Genomic DNA, 19937 nt, shown 5'->3' with positions numbered 1-19937 from the left:
CCCAACCTGTTAAATGTTATATTTCACTTGTACTAAGAGTTTGGAACAAATGTTGTATATATAAATGACACATGGATGCAGTACATGTAGTACTTGTCTTGGTTATATTTAATGTAAAAAAAATCTTTAAGACTTTGTTGTTTCATCTCAAATGTGAAATTTTGTCCAACTACTCTTTTTTTTCAAATGTATAATGCATGTACACTAAATTTTTATTTCAATTTATGTCTTATCTTTAATAAAAAGTTTGTGTCCCCCCTTATATCACACTTCCATTTCTCATGACAGAACACTAAGCCCGTAAGACTTGACACCTACTAAGAAGATTTGAGACTTAGGAACTTCGGGTTAACTTCAGTGCCTGTATAGTTTACCTTGTTTCCTGTCATTTGAACAGTGGATGTTGAAAAACACTTGCTATGCTACATACTCTAGCAGAAATATGTCTATGAAATAAGTTATAAGAATAGAGTAATCTGTTTACCTACCAAAATATGTCAGTAATTTTAAATCTCTATTGAAATCGGAAAATATCGTGCACTTTCTCCATAAAATGACGTCAGCTAGCAACACGACGCTTCCGAATGAAAGACGAGGGAAACCGAATGTCCAGGGTAGCAAGAACCGAAAAAGCAAACAATGCGTTGCTAAAAGCACAGTCATTGGACAAAACGGAAAAGAGAATAGTTTGGGGGAAAAGATAATAAACGAATTAGATAATTGTGAAACTTTAAAAATACAAAAAGTTGGCCACAATAATTTCCAGCATGCATATGTAGATGTGTAAGTATTTAATAAATAATTTCAACAAAAAATTAATACGCGGGTATGTTAAGGAAGCATATAAGTCAATTCTCTGGAAATTTAGACTTTTTAAAGAAAATTAAGTTTGATAATTTACCAAAACCGCTGATAAATGTAAACTGTTATTATCTATTGCATAAAGATAAAAGAGTGTCTAATGCAAAGACGTGCACCACCACCACGGCATCACGTGACTTCTATTAATAGCGAAATTTTCCTTAGTGAAAAAGCTAACAGAACAACAATACCCCGAAGTGTAATAATTTCTTTGAGTAAATAATATAGTTGGAAAACATCTATTTTGCCTAAAAAGTGCTGCTAGAATCCCACTGTCCCGTCAGTCAAATAATAATTCCACACATTCGCACGAAACCTTACCCGATGTTTTGAATTTTATACATATAAACCGAGATTTTTCGTAAAACCATGCTTAACTCGGGATTCTAGCAGCACTTTCCAAGTATTTTAGGAGGGAAACTTTCCATCTGTACAAATCTTATGTTTTGAAATATACAGCTTATTGTTGTTCTGCTGCATTATTTTTGTCACAAATGACAGAGGAAAGGCCGACCGGGATACGTATATAGCTGACTGTCTTCGAAGAGAATACAATCGATGAAAATAAATTAGCATACCTGTTTTAGTAACTGAACTCCATATGAATTTCACAAAATATTCAGAATATTTGCTTTTAAACTTCATTTTACGTATCTTTGTACATGCCGTCTTAGCCAAATTCTCTTTACACGACATGATCAATTCCCAAGTTACTTGAAGTACACATATGACGTCATCGGTGGTAGATTTTAATCAAAATGACAGATACAGCATAACAAAATAAAAAAATTTTATTTTTGTTAATGTTTACACGTTTCTATTCATTTTCTAGAGTTAAATTACATCTCTAAATACGAATATTACGAAAACTTGTATTCTAAAATTGACGTCATCTCGCCTACTATGACGTCATAATGTAGCACCGATTAAGTCAAGGTAGAATATTTTGTATGCTTCCTTATTACCCCTGCGTATGACGAAGATTGTATTTAATTTTACGGAGCGCCAAATAAATATTTAATCTGAACTTAAAATATTTATAACTATTTGAAGATATCTTTAATTTGATATTGTGCACAATGATGGAATTGACGTGTGCATCAAAGAAATTAATGCCTTCATCAATTCAATTGATGCACGAAACAATGAAGGGATATTATTGCCCGAAAAGATTAATTTATATAGAGCTATTATAAATGATTTGTTGATATCTGAATGTAATTGAGCAGATATTTACAACTTTTCTTTTTGAAGAATTAATGCATGCGTCAATCATTTAAATGAAACTAACAGTTAAAAGATCAATGAATTATGCGGATATGTTGAATTGAACGGGACTGTAGCTCTAATGGTTTTCACTCATATCGGAAATTCGGCTTATTAATTAAGCAAGTTGCTCTCTCAAAGAAGCAATTTTGCTTCTTTGATAGAGCAAAGAAGAATGTTAAATACGTTAAAACGCTAAATAAGCAAGTTGCTCTCTCAAAGAATTATTGCGGGCATCAATTAATGATAATATCTTCCGATAGATGATAATGCTCTATAATAATGTACTTCTTGGACGACCAACTCTCACAGTCCTGTCCGTAAAAGGCCCGTAGGAAGCAATTTCAGTTGGGGGAGGGGAACCAAATTTTCAGTTTGAGGGCACTACCAAACATTCCATGACAAGCAAAAAAAAAAAAAAAAAAAGAATGAAAGAAAAGATTATCAGACGTTATTATTGAGGGGGCACAAGGAAATGTTTATTATATGAATATTTTAATTAGCACCTGATACATTGAAATATATAAATGTATATTTCAAACAAAAATAAAATATTTATTTATTTGTTTATTCATTCATTTATTCATTTACTTATTTATTTATTCATTTAATATTTTTTTTTACATAGTAGAAAGGTTATCATAGAATGCAAATTTCCTGATCTTGCATATACACTTTCTTACATACAATCAATTTCGGAGACAATGTGTTGAACTACATACATGTATATATTTTTCTATATAACCTGTAGGTGCTGTAGGGATAGATGCCAGAAAGCCTAAAACCCTACATACTAGCTGTCAAGAAACACACTTGCCTCTATTAAAGGATATTTTTTCAACAGCGTTTAATTCCAAGGATTTGTACGAAATCTTTCCATTGAAAAAGAATTAAGATGAAGCTATGACTATTATGTGTAGATAACCTTATAATGAGGATCACGTGCAGCCTACAATGCCCATTTTATTTAAAACTTCATTACTTTACAAGCAGAATGTTACACCTGTAGATCTAAGAGTACATGTCACACACTGTAGTACTGCGAACTAATTAATCAAAGCAAGAATAAAGTGATCCAATGGGACTCTTTCGGATAAAGAACAGTTAAAAAACTTTAAAAGTTAGACCCTAATCTTCTCATAATCTTTTAAACACAAAATATCACTTCAGATATTGAAAAATGTAACGTATTAATTATGATTATGAGCGTTGGTCAGTGAGGAGACTATGTTATTAACAACTACAGCTACAAAGCTACACAAATGTTAACTGTTGATAGAAAGTGACCGGAACACAGAGGAGGTAAACGTCAAAAATGGGGGAGATATCCACCACCGGCTTTAAGTATCTCTCCATCCACAAAAAATTGGAAGTAGAGTTAGATAAGAATGTGAAGAAGATAAATCGCGAAGTGATGAAGCGCCGACACTCGCTGTTTCTGGAGACAGAAAGTGTTCGACAAGACATGCAGGAAATGACGAAAGCTGCCCAGGAAATTGACACAATATTTGGACCAGGATTCACAGATGAAATGGCCAGAAAAATGTTTTCGTCTAAAAACGGACGTTTAGATACGGAGGAAGAGGCGTCAAAGACAACGTCATATACACTGATTCAGGCAAGAAACGCCATGAAAGAACTCAAGAAACGAAAGAAGAAAGATAAATTTCTGCAAACCAAAATGAATCACATACGTAGGAAAAGTATCGCTAAAAATGCCAAGAGACTGTCCAAAGCTTACGAAGATGATGATAAAGATCTCGCAATGATGATTGATTCTTTAAAAAATTTAACTATTTTTGGAAGAAAAGCAGATACAGGTCAAGTTTCGCTTCCCCATGTTACAATGTCCGACAATCAAAGTGACATTGGATGTAAACAACCTCGTTTTGGTGCGTCCAAATTATCACAACGCTGGAAAACCCTCAAAATAAGTAGAGAACTCTCCCTACCCGTCATTTCGAAAGGCCGTAATCAAGTGATCAAGATTCCAACAATGAGCAGTGATGATGAGCAGTCAGAAGACAGGCATCCTGCCACTGACCGACCTAAAATGCCAGCAAGAAATAGTTTTGATCTTTCCACGTTACCAGCAATCTCACTTGGGAAACAAAAACTAGAAAAAGGAGAAGTTCCATTAAAATCAGACAGAAGTGATGATAAAAAAGAGACTGAACATGAAGGAAAGGAAAATTCAGGATTCACTATTAGTAAATATCTCTCCGAAGTGCATGGCAACTTACCCAAAGAGACGCTTCTGGAGATAGAGAGAATGGTCAAGGAGGAGTCATTCTTTTTGTAAACTATTTGAACATGTCATTCAATCACGTCTAGTTTTTTTTCTCTCATTATATTGTTGCTATTTCTATTTTTTTATTTTATCATATTAAAAAGTTACAACCAAAGACAATTCTGCAGTTCTATTATCCTGTTGACCTATATACATGTATTTGGAAGGACGAAACTAATGGAATATCAAACCTCGAATTTGTTTCTCAGCGTCTGTGTTTCATCTAAAAAGAATGTCACTTATTATTATTTATTTATTGCTTAAGATATACATCTTTTAAATCATTTCAACAATAACATATACATGTACATGTAATACAAAATATTACATAATGGCATTGTATGGTGGTTTTTGTAGATTACAAATATATAATACAATCTAATAAAAATGGTTTTCATGGAGTATTACATTGTAGGAGAAAACATTCTCTCTGCTTAAAAGCATAATGAATATATTTTCCCCTAAATTACAAGGATCATGAGTGAAAAATTCTGATGGAAATTACGTTAAACAACAAACAAACAAAGACATGGACGGTGTGATCAAATGATTGAATATGTTATTTACATGTATTGATTAATATCATGTCCTCGGTGATCATAATTATTGTTACCAGAATAATTATTGGGGGGGGGGGGTAAGTTCATGGATTTCATGGGTCACCCTTACATGCACCCACGAACTTACATGTATATCCCATGCACGAACGAACTCTGTCTTAGTATCGATTTATTTCATCTTTGTTTATAGCGTTGCCCACGAAACTATGTCCCCAAAAACCAGTTAAACCATAGCTACCATCGAATTAAAATGATTCCTCCACAGAATACATTATCAAAAAAGTTTTGTGTTGGACCGCATAATGCAATACCATATCTCCATTATTCAAATTAGATAATTAATTACTATAGGAAAGAAAATGCATAATATATAATTTCTTTTCACCTGCTTGAATGAACATCTTTAATCGAAAGGTTGATATTACATTTATTAACTTTCCTAATTTATTGAAAATTCATACGCATCAAATTTCATACTCAATCAGGAATGTTTACGCTCGCACCTGTTGCTCTGGTGTGTCGATCATTGCAGAGACAATACGTTTATTGTAACGAATGGTTACTCGTCCCTTTCTTTTATACAATTCCATTGAGATCCTCTCAGCTATAACTCTCTTATTCCATTCTGTTCATATTCTACAGGCATATCAAATAACAAACTCAGTCAAAAGAAGCTAACGTTTTTTGTATTGCTACTATAGAAATAAAATATTGTGTATTGAAAAATGTAATGTTCGAGATATGATACTAATTCCACTAATCAACCTAATTATTTTGCGGTTTAAGTCTTCAAAATCAGTTAATTTTGAAGCGTCAGTTCAGAAGGAACTAGACTTTAGAGAAAGTGGTCTGATGACGATTTAGAGAATAAGAGTGACTTTCAGAATCGACACAATGGAATCCCCAAATTGTTGTACCGCCGAAGATGGTATAAGTGGGAATAGCGTCAGTAGTGAACAATGGTGTATTTGCTTCAATTGTATGCACAAGGCGGAAAAAACAGTCAACGCACCTGTCGGCAGGTAAATAACTTTTAATTTCATTTGGTAAATGTACATTTCATCAAAGTGATTATCAATTTTCAACTTCAATTTAAATCGATAGAATTGTACAGTATAGCAATTTTGTATTTAAAACTTATCTACGACGAAATTCTACAAATTTAAAACTATATTATTATGTCCACAAATCAAAAATAAATAGTTATTTACTATTTAGCGTCATACGAGTATGTATTTTAAATATTTCTGACAAATTTTGAAAAAAAAAGTTTTTTAAAAATTTAAAATCTCACCTCACCCCATTTTCTTTTAACTACATGTAAATGCTCTTAGACTAAATCCTCATTTTAAAAAATGCCTCCCTTCAATGACATTTTAATGTTCAGCCCTGACCAATGTTCACTGCTTTCAGAATTCCTGAAGCCATGGAAATTGGAGAGAGGCCATTCGGACGCTTGACAGAGGAACTAACGAGGAAGCGAAACCAGGTGGCTCAAGGAATATGTCGACAAAGGTGTCGGTCCTACAAAAAGGATTTAGACTTTGCCAAAAATAAGATAAAAGCAAATACTGTAGACAATATACTAAATCATTACTCTCTCCTAAAAGAGGCAGAGACAATCGAAAACGAAAAATTGGACAAAAATACCCAAGAAGTTTCCAACAGAAATTCTCTCAGAAGACCTGATATCCCAACAATTAGTTTACGGAAAAGCGAGGAATTTGCAAAGGTAACGACAACAAAATCATCACACTACAGGACCACAAATAAACCTCGTCTTAAACGGAGTGCTACATTCGTTCTTGAAGATTTGCCATCCCAGTCAAACACAAACAAATGCAATAGTTCAAAAGAACAAAAAGCTTTCAAAGTAACTAGGAGTAGGATAAACTTGTTGGAAGAAAAGAGTGAAGAATCTGATAAAAAGACACAGGGAGTCAAACCAACATCGTCCTCTAGTCCCCGGCGTCACGTTATGCCAAGGCTGCATGGAAGTGCTCCGAATCCAAATCCGTCTGGGAAGGAAAGCGAGGAAAGCAACGAACAATATCAGCCACAAACAGAAAGAAGCAGTACAAGAATGCAGAACTCAAAGACGAACAAACAGGCAGATTGTGAAGATAAAAGTGTCAGCAAAAGTGTTTCTGAAGTAGAAGCTGAATATTTTCTTAAGCGGATTAATAGACTGTTTACAGCGTCGGAAACAGACAAGGAAGTTGAAAAGCAAGTGGACCATCGTCCCCAGACTTGTCTACTTCCTCCACAGAGTTTGGCATCCTCACGCACGCGCAGTTTCCTTCAAAACACTGTCTCTAAATACAAGTGGGTGTTTATCCCTGGTGTTACCTACTACGACCTGGACAAGCAGCTTCTTTCAAAGCAGCGAGAAAGAGAAAAAGTTAAAGTCCGACAGTTCGAACTCGATACAATCCAAGCTGATTTACGCCGGAAGGAAACTAACATCAGGAGACTGGTGCGCAGAAGCACCAGCATCAGAGAAGAAATGAGTCACGTGACCACTGGACGACCTCCAAGATGAAATCTTTTTTATTGTTCTTTGCTTTATAATTTGTGTATTGTTGATTATTAAGTTTGTATTTACAAAGAAACCTATCTTTCATAGTAAATACAATGCGTTGTGTCTATTGTACACTTTCTTGGATATTCGGAATGGCACATGAATAGGAAATTGACAGCGACCATATATTTAACAAATTCTGCTAAAAGACAAATACTGATAAAATGATTCTTTGTTTAATGAATATGTATTACTTAATATGAATAATATATATACATATATATATAACAATAAAATACATGTATGTATAACCTTTGATGTTCATCTACAAGTCATGAACACAGTCTGAAGTCATGAAATTAACCAAATAAATTCTCGTGCACAAATTGTCCTTTTATTACATTGTACACGTATCTAAAAGTATATTTCATTTGATGTGTGAATTGTTTTTTAAATGGTCATAACAGGTATATTAATCCGCTTACATAATACAAACTATAACAGGTCATGGATTAGACAAATTAAGAGGATTTTGTGTTTTGTCCACTCCGGGGAGATTTTCTACGTAGAGTTTTATTTCTCTACTCTTAAGTAGAAGCATCTTGGTGTTCTTTTTATGTTTGGCAGTGTCGGCATTAATGGTCGCTAACTCTTGTCTGCTTATCTTTTCCTTTCTTCTCTGTCTGTTTTCCAAGACCGGTGCTGTTTCAGGTCTAAGCAAAGATCGGTACTTGCCTGAATATTTTTGAATAAAAGTTTTAGTCCTCAGTTCGGCTTCTCCTGTTTTGGAGTCGACTCTTCTGTACGGTGGGCGGCCGATGTCCTTAATAACTTTAAGGTCTTTTGAATACTGGTCATTATCCTGGAGGTCCCACTTTCTGATTATACTGGCCACTCGCCGATTCCAGTACTCGGACAGCTCGTCATCGGGCCGCCGTTGCCGATATCTGTCAGCTGTTTTTGGTCGAGCAAAAGCATTCAATGATTCTGGCTCCGGACTTGCAGCTGGCACTTCCTCCGCCAATTTGGATACACTTTCCCTTCTTACAGCAGACGGTTTTCTTTCGCTGTTTTTTCTAAGACTGAGCTGCCATAGTTTTAGGTTACTTCCTGAAGTCGTGTTGGGAGGCTCAACATTTGCAGAACATGGTCTAGAATCGTTTTCTTTTTGATTGGAGCCACACGAACTCGTAATAGAGCATCTCCTTTTAGACCTATCAGCACTGGAGACTCTTTGAATGTCAGGAGCACTGGACACAGAATCTGCTTTATCAGTACAAAGAGCAGGACTTGCGGAAGAGGGTCGATTTCTTAATCCCTTAGGATCTGCACTTCCTTTTCGAGTTCGAACAGATGCTGTCATGGGCCGCCCCCGGGTCACCTTCGTTTCCGGTTTTGGGGGTTCGTATTCATTCTCTATTTCGTAGTAAAACACGGGTAGCTTCCCCTCTTTCTGGATACGTTTTTCCTTTTCTTCCTCCTCTTTCCGTTTTTTCTGTTGTTCAAACGACTCAGCCTCCTGCAGCAAGTAGTATATGGCGTGAACACACTTCTCCTCTGTGACTTGGATCCGCCTCTGTGTTGACTTCCGTTCCTTTTCTAGTCGGTTGTAGAGACGCTCGTACTGCTTCTGTAACAAAGCATTCTTTCCAAACGCTTGGGGTTGACTAGACTTTAGTTGTTTTCGTACAGGCATTTTTGGCTGAAAAACATTCATTTTGATTTGAAAACGAAGTCTGCTTTAAGACGTGGAACAAGACTATAAGGTATAGCAACCAGCGAAATCTGAACAGAAAAGGTTCTCTATTCACCACAATATCATTGTTAATTGAAAGAAACGTAATATTTAACTGGATTAATTTTACATTATCCGTCTAATTTAATTGGAATTAAGTTAAATTAAGGAATTAAAATTGAATTTTCCTTATTTTATTTTTTCTGACTCCAGGGCCTGTACACATACATAGGATTACTGAGTAATCAGACAATATATCGACTTGTGGAACTAAGACACTCAAAACAAAAAAACAAAACAAAACAAAAAAATAAACAAACAAACAAAAACAAAAAGTCGCAAATTCATATTTAAGTACACTGAACTTGATATTTTGCGTTTATATATGCAGGGAATGTATTTAATTATAACAATTTCGTGCATTTAATTTCAATTTATGTATATTAAGTACTGTAAGAAAGAACTATCCATTGTTTTTCTTCGGAAAATTAATGAAAATAATTTCAAAAGTATTCCAAAAAAGTTTTAATTCACATACCTTAAAGATACAGCCATGTCAGGTTGTTACAATTCCTCAGTTATTAGACTTTGAAGAGGTTTTAAAATATAAAGAGCACCATCTCTACTGTAAACGACTTAATCACCTGAGGGTTAACGCGTTTTATGTCATTTTATAATCCGATTTAGCCTTAAATTTCAAAAGCGATTAACTACTGATTGTAGTCCAACTTCTTGGTCACTGAAATGCAGGGATAAACAAAATCAGTTTATCTTTTGCATTTTCAATCACCAAGATTCTACTAAAGAGATTCGTATGTAGTTTCCTCGCACTCGTCAACTGCGTAATTTGTGACGTCATAATTAGAACCGGAAAAACGTGAGCACTCGTGAGTGACGAATGTCGTCTTCAGTAATAACTTTAATTAAATAATAAACTGACAAGAAAGTATTGGGCCTTATTATTAGTCCTTTACCGGTATAACCGTAGGGGACTATAGGTTTCCTCCTCGTCGGTCTTGTCTGTCAGTCTGTTCCACCTGGTTTTCCGCACTTTTCCCGTAAATATAGAAGCATATATGTATAGATATAAATGCAGATATTGAGTTGATTTTTTTGGTATTTGAGTCTACCTTAATGTGTATTTTTTCCGCTTTAATAACAATTTTTTGACGGAATTACAGTCTTTTTAATTATTAAAGGGAACCAGATAACACTTGCCGGAGGGGACTAGTATTGCTTATGCGATATTCCGAGAATGTTTGTTCTTATGAAATTCTTAGCTGTGTATTTCTGCAACAGATTTTTTCATATATTAGTGTAAGAATATGAAAGACATTGCCACGGTGGCCATGATTTAAACTTAAATCTGCACTACCTGAGAATGCTTGCAAATGAATATTATTAGGCATGTTCTTGGTGTTTTTTCTTTCCATATACATGTATATATTCCAATGTAAAAGAAGTCCCCCCCCCCCGTTCAGCAATTTGAATATAGATAAATGTCTCTATCAGGTATGGCCTATAAACTTAGTAGCTGAGTCCCTGTCTCTCTCTATATATTTGTGAAATTATGCGCATAACAGGAAGTGGTTTTTTTCCCATAGAAAAATGGTGAACAGGTACTTTTTGAACTGATATAACTCACTGAACTTGGAAGAGGTTGTTGGTGGCTGTATCTCCGGGCAGTCAATACAGACCAAACCACAAAAAAAAAAAAAAAAAAAAAAAAAACAAAACAAAACATGTAGTTACGTAGCAACATTGCAAGCATCAAGCCCCCCCCCCCCCAAGGCCCCCTGCGGGCCCGAAATAATAGTCAGTGAATACTGAGTTAAGAGAATAGGGAAAATTTTCATTAGATTCTATGATTTAGCAAACAAAAAACAATTTTAATTTTTTAATTAGTTATTTACTAGATACAATATACATTAAAAGTTTTAAGACAAAATTTGACCTATTTTCTGATAATTAACCTAAATACATATATACATATTCTGAACATAGGGGTTTGTCTTCCGGATTGTTAAATGTAAAATAAATTAATAAAATTTTTTGAATTTTTTAATGTACGTTAAATACACTTAAAAGTTGTTAAAATAAAGATTCTGACACAAGTCATATATGCCGTATTTTTATAAGTTCAGACTAACTAAAATAAAAAAAGATCTTTTTATTTGATTTGTTATTTTATATAAAGATAGAACTTTCCTGTAAATTACACAATTTAAATCAATCACCTTTCAAAGATATTAGACATATAAAAAAAAATAGGTTGTTCCGATTTATTTACCGTTTAAGTCAATTTAACTATGGAAACATGAAGTTATTCAAGTTCAAAATCGGTGAAGAATTTAATTTTAACGTAAAAAAAACCCCCATATATCATGTTTATCTACACACAATCTAGCTCGTATTTTTATTTTTTAGCTCAGATATGCCATATATAGCTTTAAGGACATACGCAACGTAGTTTGAACTTTATTGTCTTTTTCCCTGTAGTTGAAGAGTTCCAATACTTAAAGGAACTTTTTGCTACATTTTATTGTCTATATATGCTGTTGTACACTTCTTCTAAAACAAGTTTGGATAAACAAAACATCTAGAATGTATGTTTAGTAATTTTTGTATATTTTTCTTTGAATTATACAAGAATTTTCATCAATTGATATCTTTTCAAAACCCCTGGTAATGCATGCTGTTTTTTTGTCTACGAACATCTAATGGCACTATAATCTTAAATTAAGAAGATCTTGAAAAATTATCAGTAGGTAAGGTACGTTGCGTATATGTCCTTACCAATACGGAAGACAAGCCTCTATGATTCTGAAGGAGAATGTACACGCACACCTGTCATGTTCTAATTTTTTGAATTTACGGGTGGGAGTAAATACAAAATTTAGAACACCCTTTAAATTCAGAACCTAGAACATGGCTTAACCATGTGATTCACTTCGATAGAAAAGAACTCTAGGCCTATAAGTCACAGTAATTTGGCAGAATTGTACCTCTTTTTCTACATGTTCTATGGTAATGTAATTTAAAATAATGCTATCTGTTAGATCTTTTACCGCGTATATTTGCCGAAGACAGTTTTTTTTTACCAAACAATTTCTGTTGCATTAGTTTGAACTTAAACAATGGATTGACAAGAGTACTTCTAAAGTAATTTACATCGGGGTCGGTTTTTTCAAAGCTCGGGTTTGGAACGCCACTTTTGTTTTCAAAATCATGGCAAACAGAGGGAGATTCAAAAATAATTTGATCACACACGATTTTGTGTTTGATGATGGACTGGGTTTAACAGTAAGAGCAAAACTGGTTGTTGAAATAATCAAGTATTTAATGTACCAGAGACAACAGCTCCCTATGGCCTTAGATCAACTGAAAAAGAATATCAACACGGACACGAAGGTGGTAAGGAATTTAAAGACGATTTAGTCCACCGACTGATGACACTTCGGCCCAAAGTGACTTGTTCTAAACATAGTCAGTAGGGTGAGAATAATCACGGGCACTGGAAGTTAATGTGAATATGGTGCAGCTTTCAGCAAGTTGGGACCAATCGACCAAATCGTGGCAAATGGGATATTATAGCTCCTTTTGGGATATAATATCCCAATTTGATATAAATTTACAGTGAAAAAAATTTTTTGGTGATAGGTATTGTAAATTTGCATTTATGTAAATTGAGTGCAATAATTTTGGCAAGCACTTTTTTCTATAATCCTACAGTTTATGAGATCGATCCCCAAGAAGTTCAGGATTTTCCAAGGGATCAATCTCCTAAACAGTCGGCCCCACTGAGTGGGGATACACTACAGTAAACACATATTTCATGACTACGAGGGAAACTGTTAAAATAATAAAATCAGAGGCAGAAGGCCAAGGGCAACAGTTTCCCAGGTCTTCCCCATTGCTGAGGGACAACAGTTTGACTGTTTCCTGAGTTGTCATGAAATAAGCTAAATAGTATAGACACAATGATTGTCAGATATCAATTATTTTTTAAAATACAACAGCTAGTAGCATTTCTTGAAACCAATTTAACTAAACAAGATGAATATTAATCCAATTCTCACATCAACTAATGTAAAATCAGAAAAATTAATGAGATAATATTATCATGCACTAATAAATTGATGTATATACATGTACTGTTATTAAAGTAAACAACATCATGATGACTTGAAGGTTTGAATGTGACATGCTGATTGAGGCAGACATTTAATGCAAAGATCTATAGTGAGTGACTGGGGCCTTCATTTTTCCCAAATAACCCTCAAAAAGGTATTCGTCCTCTTCAATGAAATGATATTAAATTGAATATTTATATGGACATCATGGATATTGGGATTACTTTCAAATAATTTCAACTTGAATGCTATGAAAATGCTTCATTTTCTACATAAGTCAATATTATAGCTGAAAGGTACGGGAAATTAATTATGACATCATAATGGATCATATGCAGTTCAGCCATGCAACAATTCACTCACACACACAGTTTGACTGTTTCATGATATGCAAAAAGTTAAAACATTAAAATGAATCAGGAAACAGTTCAAAATGCCTATAATAATTACAATTCATATAGTAGGTTAGGTAATTAAAAAACTTGTTAACCAGAAGTTACTGCATTATAACTAATACTATTTTGATGCAGATTTATAATATAGCTAAATGAAAAATCTTCATTTTTTGCACTGTAAATTTATATCCCATTTGGGATATATTATATCCAAATTGTGCAATTGTTCCCAACCTGTCCAGTGCCCGGGACTAAAGTATTTAAAGAGGAAAGTTATTTCATGACAAGCCCCTGTGTTCAGCCAAGGCAAATTCGGACAGGAAAGTGCATAATGTGCATCTTATACTTTTTTACTGAAATCATGGAATTGTATTTTCTAAGTCACTGTCTAGTGAAAAATTAATTAGAAGCATTAAGGCCAATGGTCAATTTAACATGCTAAAAAATAAAAATAAATTTGCTTTCACCCAAAGTTACAAAATGTGTTCATATGACATGTTTGGTAATTTGCAATTTTGAATGAAATGACTAGATCTATATTAATCATCTAGCAAGAACATGGACATTATTAATATACTATCTACATTTTATAGTAATTTTATTGAACAAGGACATCAAATCGCATTTACCATGTTTACAGTGTGCAAATTTTCATCTCTCTTTCACTGTATTGTTGCCTATGACATCAGAGCAGTATTTCGCCAAAATATGCATATTGCCGTGTTTGAATTTCAACTCTCACTATTGCTTAAAATATGGTTACAACAACATTTATTGTATTCAGTATTTTAAAAGACAAAGTTGTAGATAATACTTTTCATAAAATTATGATTTTTGTTAAAAAAATCGATCGAATAAGTCCTTTAAGCTAGTCAAACAGCTATAGTTTTCACAGGAAGGTCTGGTCAGGGATAGATAAACTAAGGATGAGTGGCAGTGTCCCTTTTCCTGCAGCCAAATGTTTAAGGACCCAACAATATAAGGTAGCCTGGGTGATTTGTAAGGGACTTAATACTATAATAGTAGAAAAAAATCATTGGAAAGTTTACCAGAGATTTAGTACACCTGGCCCCAGGATCATGAAATGGACTTGGACTTAAGTCAAATTTTCAATCGGCTGTGAAATGGTTATTAATTATTGAATTAATCTATAAACTTGCAGATAACAACACTTTTGTGAAGCAATATTGAAAAATATTTTAATTTTGGTCTGCTTGACTTCTACAAAATTTTAATACAACATAAAAATTTTGACTTAAGCATAAGACGTTTCATGATCCTGGGGCCCGAATTTGATGTTATGAGTTCAACACTCCTCATAATTTGGATTTGTCATTAGAACCCAACAATAAAATTTCCTGAAGAAATTATAATATATTACTAAAAGATAGTTTATGAAAAAAAGTCGAAAGGGCCCGGAGGTCTGTATTTGGTGGTGGGAGGGAGGTCCTGTTCTCAAGCACCTATGCTCATGAACAGCAAAGCCATGGTTAGTCATATTTATACATGTATGAAAGCACCCTCAGATAGGGTGATCAATTTTTTTTTATAGAAATATGTATGATACTATAAAATGATTCGATAAAAGAATAACAGGGTCATAGTGACTCAGGTGAGCAATGTGGCCAATGGGCCTTTTGTTACTTGAAGCATGGGCTTTTGGTTTAACTTGGGAATAATTCTTTATGCCAAAATATTAATATGTAGATATCTTGAAGAAGAAATCCACAATATTATCAGGGTTAGTAAGGCTGATATCAAGTCTCAATATTAATTGAAATTCAAGATTTTACACACGTCAGCAGATCAAAGCAAGAAAAACATGGGGGTGGTTAATGATTGTGTGTTCCTCTGAATTCGTTACTTGATTGTTTTTGCAAGATTGAGTTCAATTTGATTTTTAATGTTATTGATAAAATGTGAGGTAAATATCATGTTTATACCGCCACTCCTTGCAAGAAATGCCAAATACAATCATTTCTTTTTAATGCATCTTTCATTATTTAATTATTTTTCTAATTATGTAGTTAGAATTTTATTAAAATAGGAGTGTTTTTTTTTAAACATAAATCTCTCACTAGACAGAGAACCCTTTTCAAATCTTTCAACTACAGAATCAACTGGAATCATACTTTGTTCTTTAATAAAAATGTAACATCAATTGTTTATTAAGTGTTTAAATTAGGTTTAAGTCGTCCGCTAAAGGAGGCAAAATTCGCAAAAATTAATAAATCAGTTTTCTCTCCTTTCTGATTTACTTTATTTTAGCAAAATAGTTCTGTATATTTTATTTGCTAAAATGAAGTAAATCAGGAGAACACTTCACGAGAACGTTTCTATTTTTGCCATTATTTCGTCCAACCTCTTTTTGAAAGTATAGTGATCAGTTAAAATCAAGCAAAGTACTATGTTTTAGGTCCACTTTTATTTTTGATATATGTAAATGATGTTGCTGTAAATATGTTATCAATGTGTAGACTTTTTGCTGATGATAATTCGCTTCAAAAATCTTCATACAATATACTTGATATTGAATATAATTTAAATCACGATTTACATATTCTGGAACTTTGGTCAAATCAGTGGCTTCTAAAATTCAACCCTTCCAAAACAAAAGTTATTTTTTTCAACAAGAAAAATATTTCTGTTATGCCTAAATTATTTTTTTAAAGGCGACAGACTGGAGTGTGTCCCAGTTCATCGTCACTTAGGTCTATTGTTGTCACAAAACCTTAGCTGGTCAGAATACATTGATAGCACTGTAAACAATGCTTATAAAAAACTTGGGCTTTTAAAAAAAACTTAAGTTTAAAATTGGTAGGACACACCTTTCAAAATTATATGTCACATTTATCAGACCCTCGCTCGAATACGCTTCTATTGTTTGGGATGGCTGCTCTAACCTTGATGCCGAAAAGCTTGAAAGAGTTCAACTATCTGCAGCTAGGATTGTTACAGGACTTCCAATTTTTGTGTCAAGAGAAATACTTTACTCTGAAACTGGCTGGGAAACGTTGAAATTTAGGCGCTATGTCGCAAAAATGACGACTATGTACAAAATTCATAATGGTTGTGTACCTGAATACTTGAATGATATTGTTCCACACAAGCGTGAAAAAATATCAAAATATAATACCCGTAATAAATAACAATTCACTGCTCCAAGATGCAGATTAGAATTATACAAAAGGTCTTTTATACCCGATGCTGTGAAACAGTGGAATTTATTAAAGATAGAAACAAGAGAAGCCATCTCACTCAATGCATTTCGTAAAAACTTAACTACAGAACTAAAAAATCCCCCAATCTATTTTTCATTTGGCAAACGTTATACAAATATAATCCATACTAAACTTAGACATAATTGTATACTTAACTATGATCTACACAAACGAAATATTATTAATAGTCCTTTATGTTCATGTGGAAAGTATGAAGATGTTTATCATTTCTTTTTTGCCTGTAGAAATTACCCAAACGCTAGGAATAATCTTTTTAACCGCCTATTTTTTCTTGACGAATTGGTCACTATTGACACAAATTTGTTATTATGGGGTGATGTAAATTTGCCTTTACAAACCAATACAAATATTTTTGCTGCTGTGCATAAATTTATTGATGAAACCTGTAGATTTTAAATTTGCTATGTTATTGAACAGATATTTCACTTGTATCACTTTTTAAATTTATATTTCTGTGTACTATTTCAATTGCATGACATGTAGTAATATATTTAAGGAGAGGAACTAGTAAGTTGTAAGAACTTGTTTCCAATCCTTTTGATTTAGTCAATGAAATATGTTCAAAACAAAGTACTATGTTACCGGTCCCTGTGATTGATTGGTATTAAAAATACGTTTCTTTTCATGTAGGCAAAATCTTTCCACGTTCAAATTCCCTCCCCTTTTCCCATAAAAAAAAAAAAGAACGGAAAAAACTTTGGCCTAGATTTGAAGTGTCTTTGTATGGTTATGTTTTCTGTGGGCAAAGACGTACGCAGCAGTGAGGTAAAAAATGAGGACAATTTGTCTAGTATTAAGTGTATTATACATCAGACAATTAAAAACAATGGAATTAATAGTAGTCGTGTTTGGGAAATCCCCGCGACTTGGCGATCATCCTATTACACGTCAATGTATCTTGTGTTCCGGGGGCTTGTCACGATTCTAAGTGATAGAAGAAGAATACACTTCAATAGATAAGAATTGTTCAAACAAGAATTGTTATCAATTATGAATATTCATTACTTTTGTTTGTCTTGTAATGTAATCTTATAGAAATGGGGATTGAAACAATGCTGCATCAAGGTTTAAAATGATATAATGGGTTTCTTCTTTCTTTACAGCAACAACAAACTGAAGTTAAGGCACGAATGGACAAACGCACTAACAGAAGGGAACTTAAAAACGCCATTAAGGCTGTTTGTAATCTCGACCAAATATTTGACATGATCTCACAGGCGTTCGAAATTTGTTCAGAAATCAGAAGCGTTTTGATACTGTTCGGGACCACTCCGGTTAGTCCTAAAGAGTCATATTTACTGACTCTGCCTGTTCTGCATCCAGAATATGATAGCCTTAGTGTGAGGAATTCAATTAAATCTCTCTTCCAACAAATTATAACGCAGGACGTATTGGGAGGTGTCAAGTCCATCTCTCCAACAAATATGACTGTGATGGTAAATGCGCCTAAAAATAGCGGAATCACGTGGTTTCTTCCTAAACCCCATTTCAAAGTTCCGGTTCGAGGTAGACGACACGTGTTTAACTTGAGTTGCGAATATCCGCATCCAGTCAATCACAGCATTGATTGTGGCAATGAGACGGCAGAAATATCGGGAATCGAACCGCTGGAATCTTCAGCTAATGACATCTCGATGGTGAATTTCGCGACACGACTCTCGTTGTCTGGGGACGAGGAATCTTTACAGGATTCTACCAAAAGCCTACTTGAACCGTTTGACTTTTCGCAGTCAGCAAGCGCAACTTCTGTAACCGCCTCAGGCTCGTCTGATTTAACCTCTAATGACGTCACTGTAGTCTTAGAGAAAAACCAATCGAACTCTTCTATTGATATGGTATGCAATAAAAGTATAAATACCGATGTCATTGTAAAGGATATACCCACAGAGTTTGCAGCTCAAACTTTACATACAAACATTACAGAGGACATACTGTCAGCGTTTGTGTGGTTTCAAGCTCCCATCTTTGTGAAGGGATACAAGGACAAAAGTTCTAAATCCTCCATATTCATGTAATATATTTATTTTTAAAGCTTAAAGCACTTTCTTGTTGAAGCTTGGGTCAAAGGTCAAAGACTTACGCAAAATATTCATATACACGTACATGTATTTATTATTAAAGAGGTATAGCACACTTAGTATACGACATGGCTTACGATATGGCGCATAACTTTTCAATGTTTTATACAATTTAGTAAATCTAGCTATAAAAAATACGAAGTACGCAATTACCTGGTAAAAATAGTGAAAATAAATACAGTTTACCGATTTTGTGTGGGATATATAGAGAATTATTATTTATTGGGAAAAAATAGATTTGTGTATTTGAACCAACTTAAACCGTTATGGGTTATGGTCTTTGAATACCATCTCAAACAAGATAATAAGATTTGCATATTTTTCATGGGATTTATTGTGTATTTAAAAAAAATAGATTTATGTATTTGAGCCAACTTAAAACAGAAAACCGAGAATGGGAAATTTGGTTATGTTCTTTAAATACCATATACACGTATATATATATATATATATATATATATATATATATATATATATATATATATATATATATATATATATATATATATATATATAATATGAAAATACATGTAATATATCAATTATCCTATTTCCATGAGGTTATATGTAGTGTAATATATGTTTGCGTTTGAATTCTGTGGTTCAAGTCTCTTTCGCTGGTTGCCCCCCCCCCCCCCACTTTTTGTTGCTCTAAGATCGAGCACTGGCAAATTCCAGAATTGGGACAGCTAATTCTCAAATTATTTCTGGAAGTTGCCCCCCCCTCCAGCTTTTGAAACCGTTGCTAGGGGGCCTGGACAGATAGAGGAAGTGGAAGTGTTGACAACATGCCTAGTTAAAGACTAGTTCGTGAAACATATAGTGATCTTGACCTTACGGGGGGGATCTTAATATT

The 19937-nt window shown here is 33.8% G+C and overlaps 3 protein-coding genes across 3 annotated transcripts; 2 read left to right on the top strand and 1 right to left on the bottom strand.

Annotated features, from left to right (window-relative positions):
• Positions 1-5871: 5871 nt before the first annotated feature.
• On the top strand, positions 5872-7519 carry LOC133178104 (uncharacterized). The gene is made up of 2 exons (XM_061312863.1): positions 5872-5999; positions 6391-7519. The coding sequence occupies exons 1-2, from the start codon at positions 5872-5874 to the stop codon at positions 7517-7519; spliced, it is 1257 nt and encodes a 418-aa protein (XP_061168847.1).
• A 359-nt stretch (positions 7520-7878) lies between these two features.
• LOC133201126 (uncharacterized) lies at positions 7879-10043 on the bottom strand. Its single transcript, XM_061336912.1, has 2 exons — positions 9772-10043; positions 7879-9200 (listed from the first exon to the last, which is right to left on the bottom strand). The coding sequence occupies exon 2, from the start codon at positions 9192-9194 to the stop codon at positions 8004-8006; it is 1191 nt and encodes a 396-aa protein (XP_061192896.1). The 5' UTR covers positions 9195-9200; positions 9772-10043; the 3' UTR covers positions 7879-8003.
• Positions 10044-12458: 2415 nt separating this feature from the next.
• On the top strand, positions 12459-19141 carry LOC133201113 (uncharacterized). Its single transcript, XM_061336905.1, has 2 exons — positions 12459-12647; positions 18107-19141. The coding sequence occupies exons 1-2, from the start codon at positions 12462-12464 to the stop codon at positions 19016-19018; spliced, it is 1098 nt and encodes a 365-aa protein (XP_061192889.1). The 5' UTR covers positions 12459-12461; the 3' UTR covers positions 19019-19141.
• The last annotated feature ends 796 nt before the right edge of the window (positions 19142-19937 follow it).

Source organism: Saccostrea echinata, unplaced genomic scaffold, assembly GCF_033153115.1.
Source record: "Saccostrea echinata isolate AGI-Se365-2 ecotype Australia unplaced genomic scaffold, CSIRO_AGI_Sech_v1 ptg000002l, whole genome shotgun sequence".
In the NCBI taxonomy this organism is placed as follows: domain Eukaryota; kingdom Metazoa; phylum Mollusca; class Bivalvia; order Ostreida; family Ostreidae; genus Saccostrea; species Saccostrea echinata.
The sequence above is the reverse complement of the archived record's forward strand: the minus strand, read 5'-3'. Positions and strand labels throughout refer to the sequence as shown.

What these genes read in the sequence shown, in the direction of transcription:
- LOC133178104 (XM_061312863.1), top strand. Translation starts at nt 5,872, where the DNA reads ATGGAATCCCCAAATTGTTGTACCGCCGAAGATGGTATAAGTGGGAAT. An exon ending in GTCAACGCACCTGTCGGCAG is followed by an intron (nt 6,000 to 6,390) that starts GTAAATAACTTT and finishes CACTGCTTTCAG; the next exon opens with AATTCCTGAAGCCATGGAAA.
- LOC133201126 (XM_061336912.1), bottom strand. Translation starts at nt 9,194, where the DNA reads ATGCCTGTACGAAAACAACTAAAGTCTAGTCAACCCCAAGCGTTTGGA.
- LOC133201113 (XM_061336905.1), top strand. Translation starts at nt 12,462, where the DNA reads ATGGCAAACAGAGGGAGATTCAAAAATAATTTGATCACACACGATTTT. An exon ending in TCAACACGGACACGAAGGTG is followed by an intron (nt 12,648 to 18,106) that starts GTAAGGAATTTA and finishes CTTTCTTTACAG; the next exon opens with CAACAACAAACTGAAGTTAA.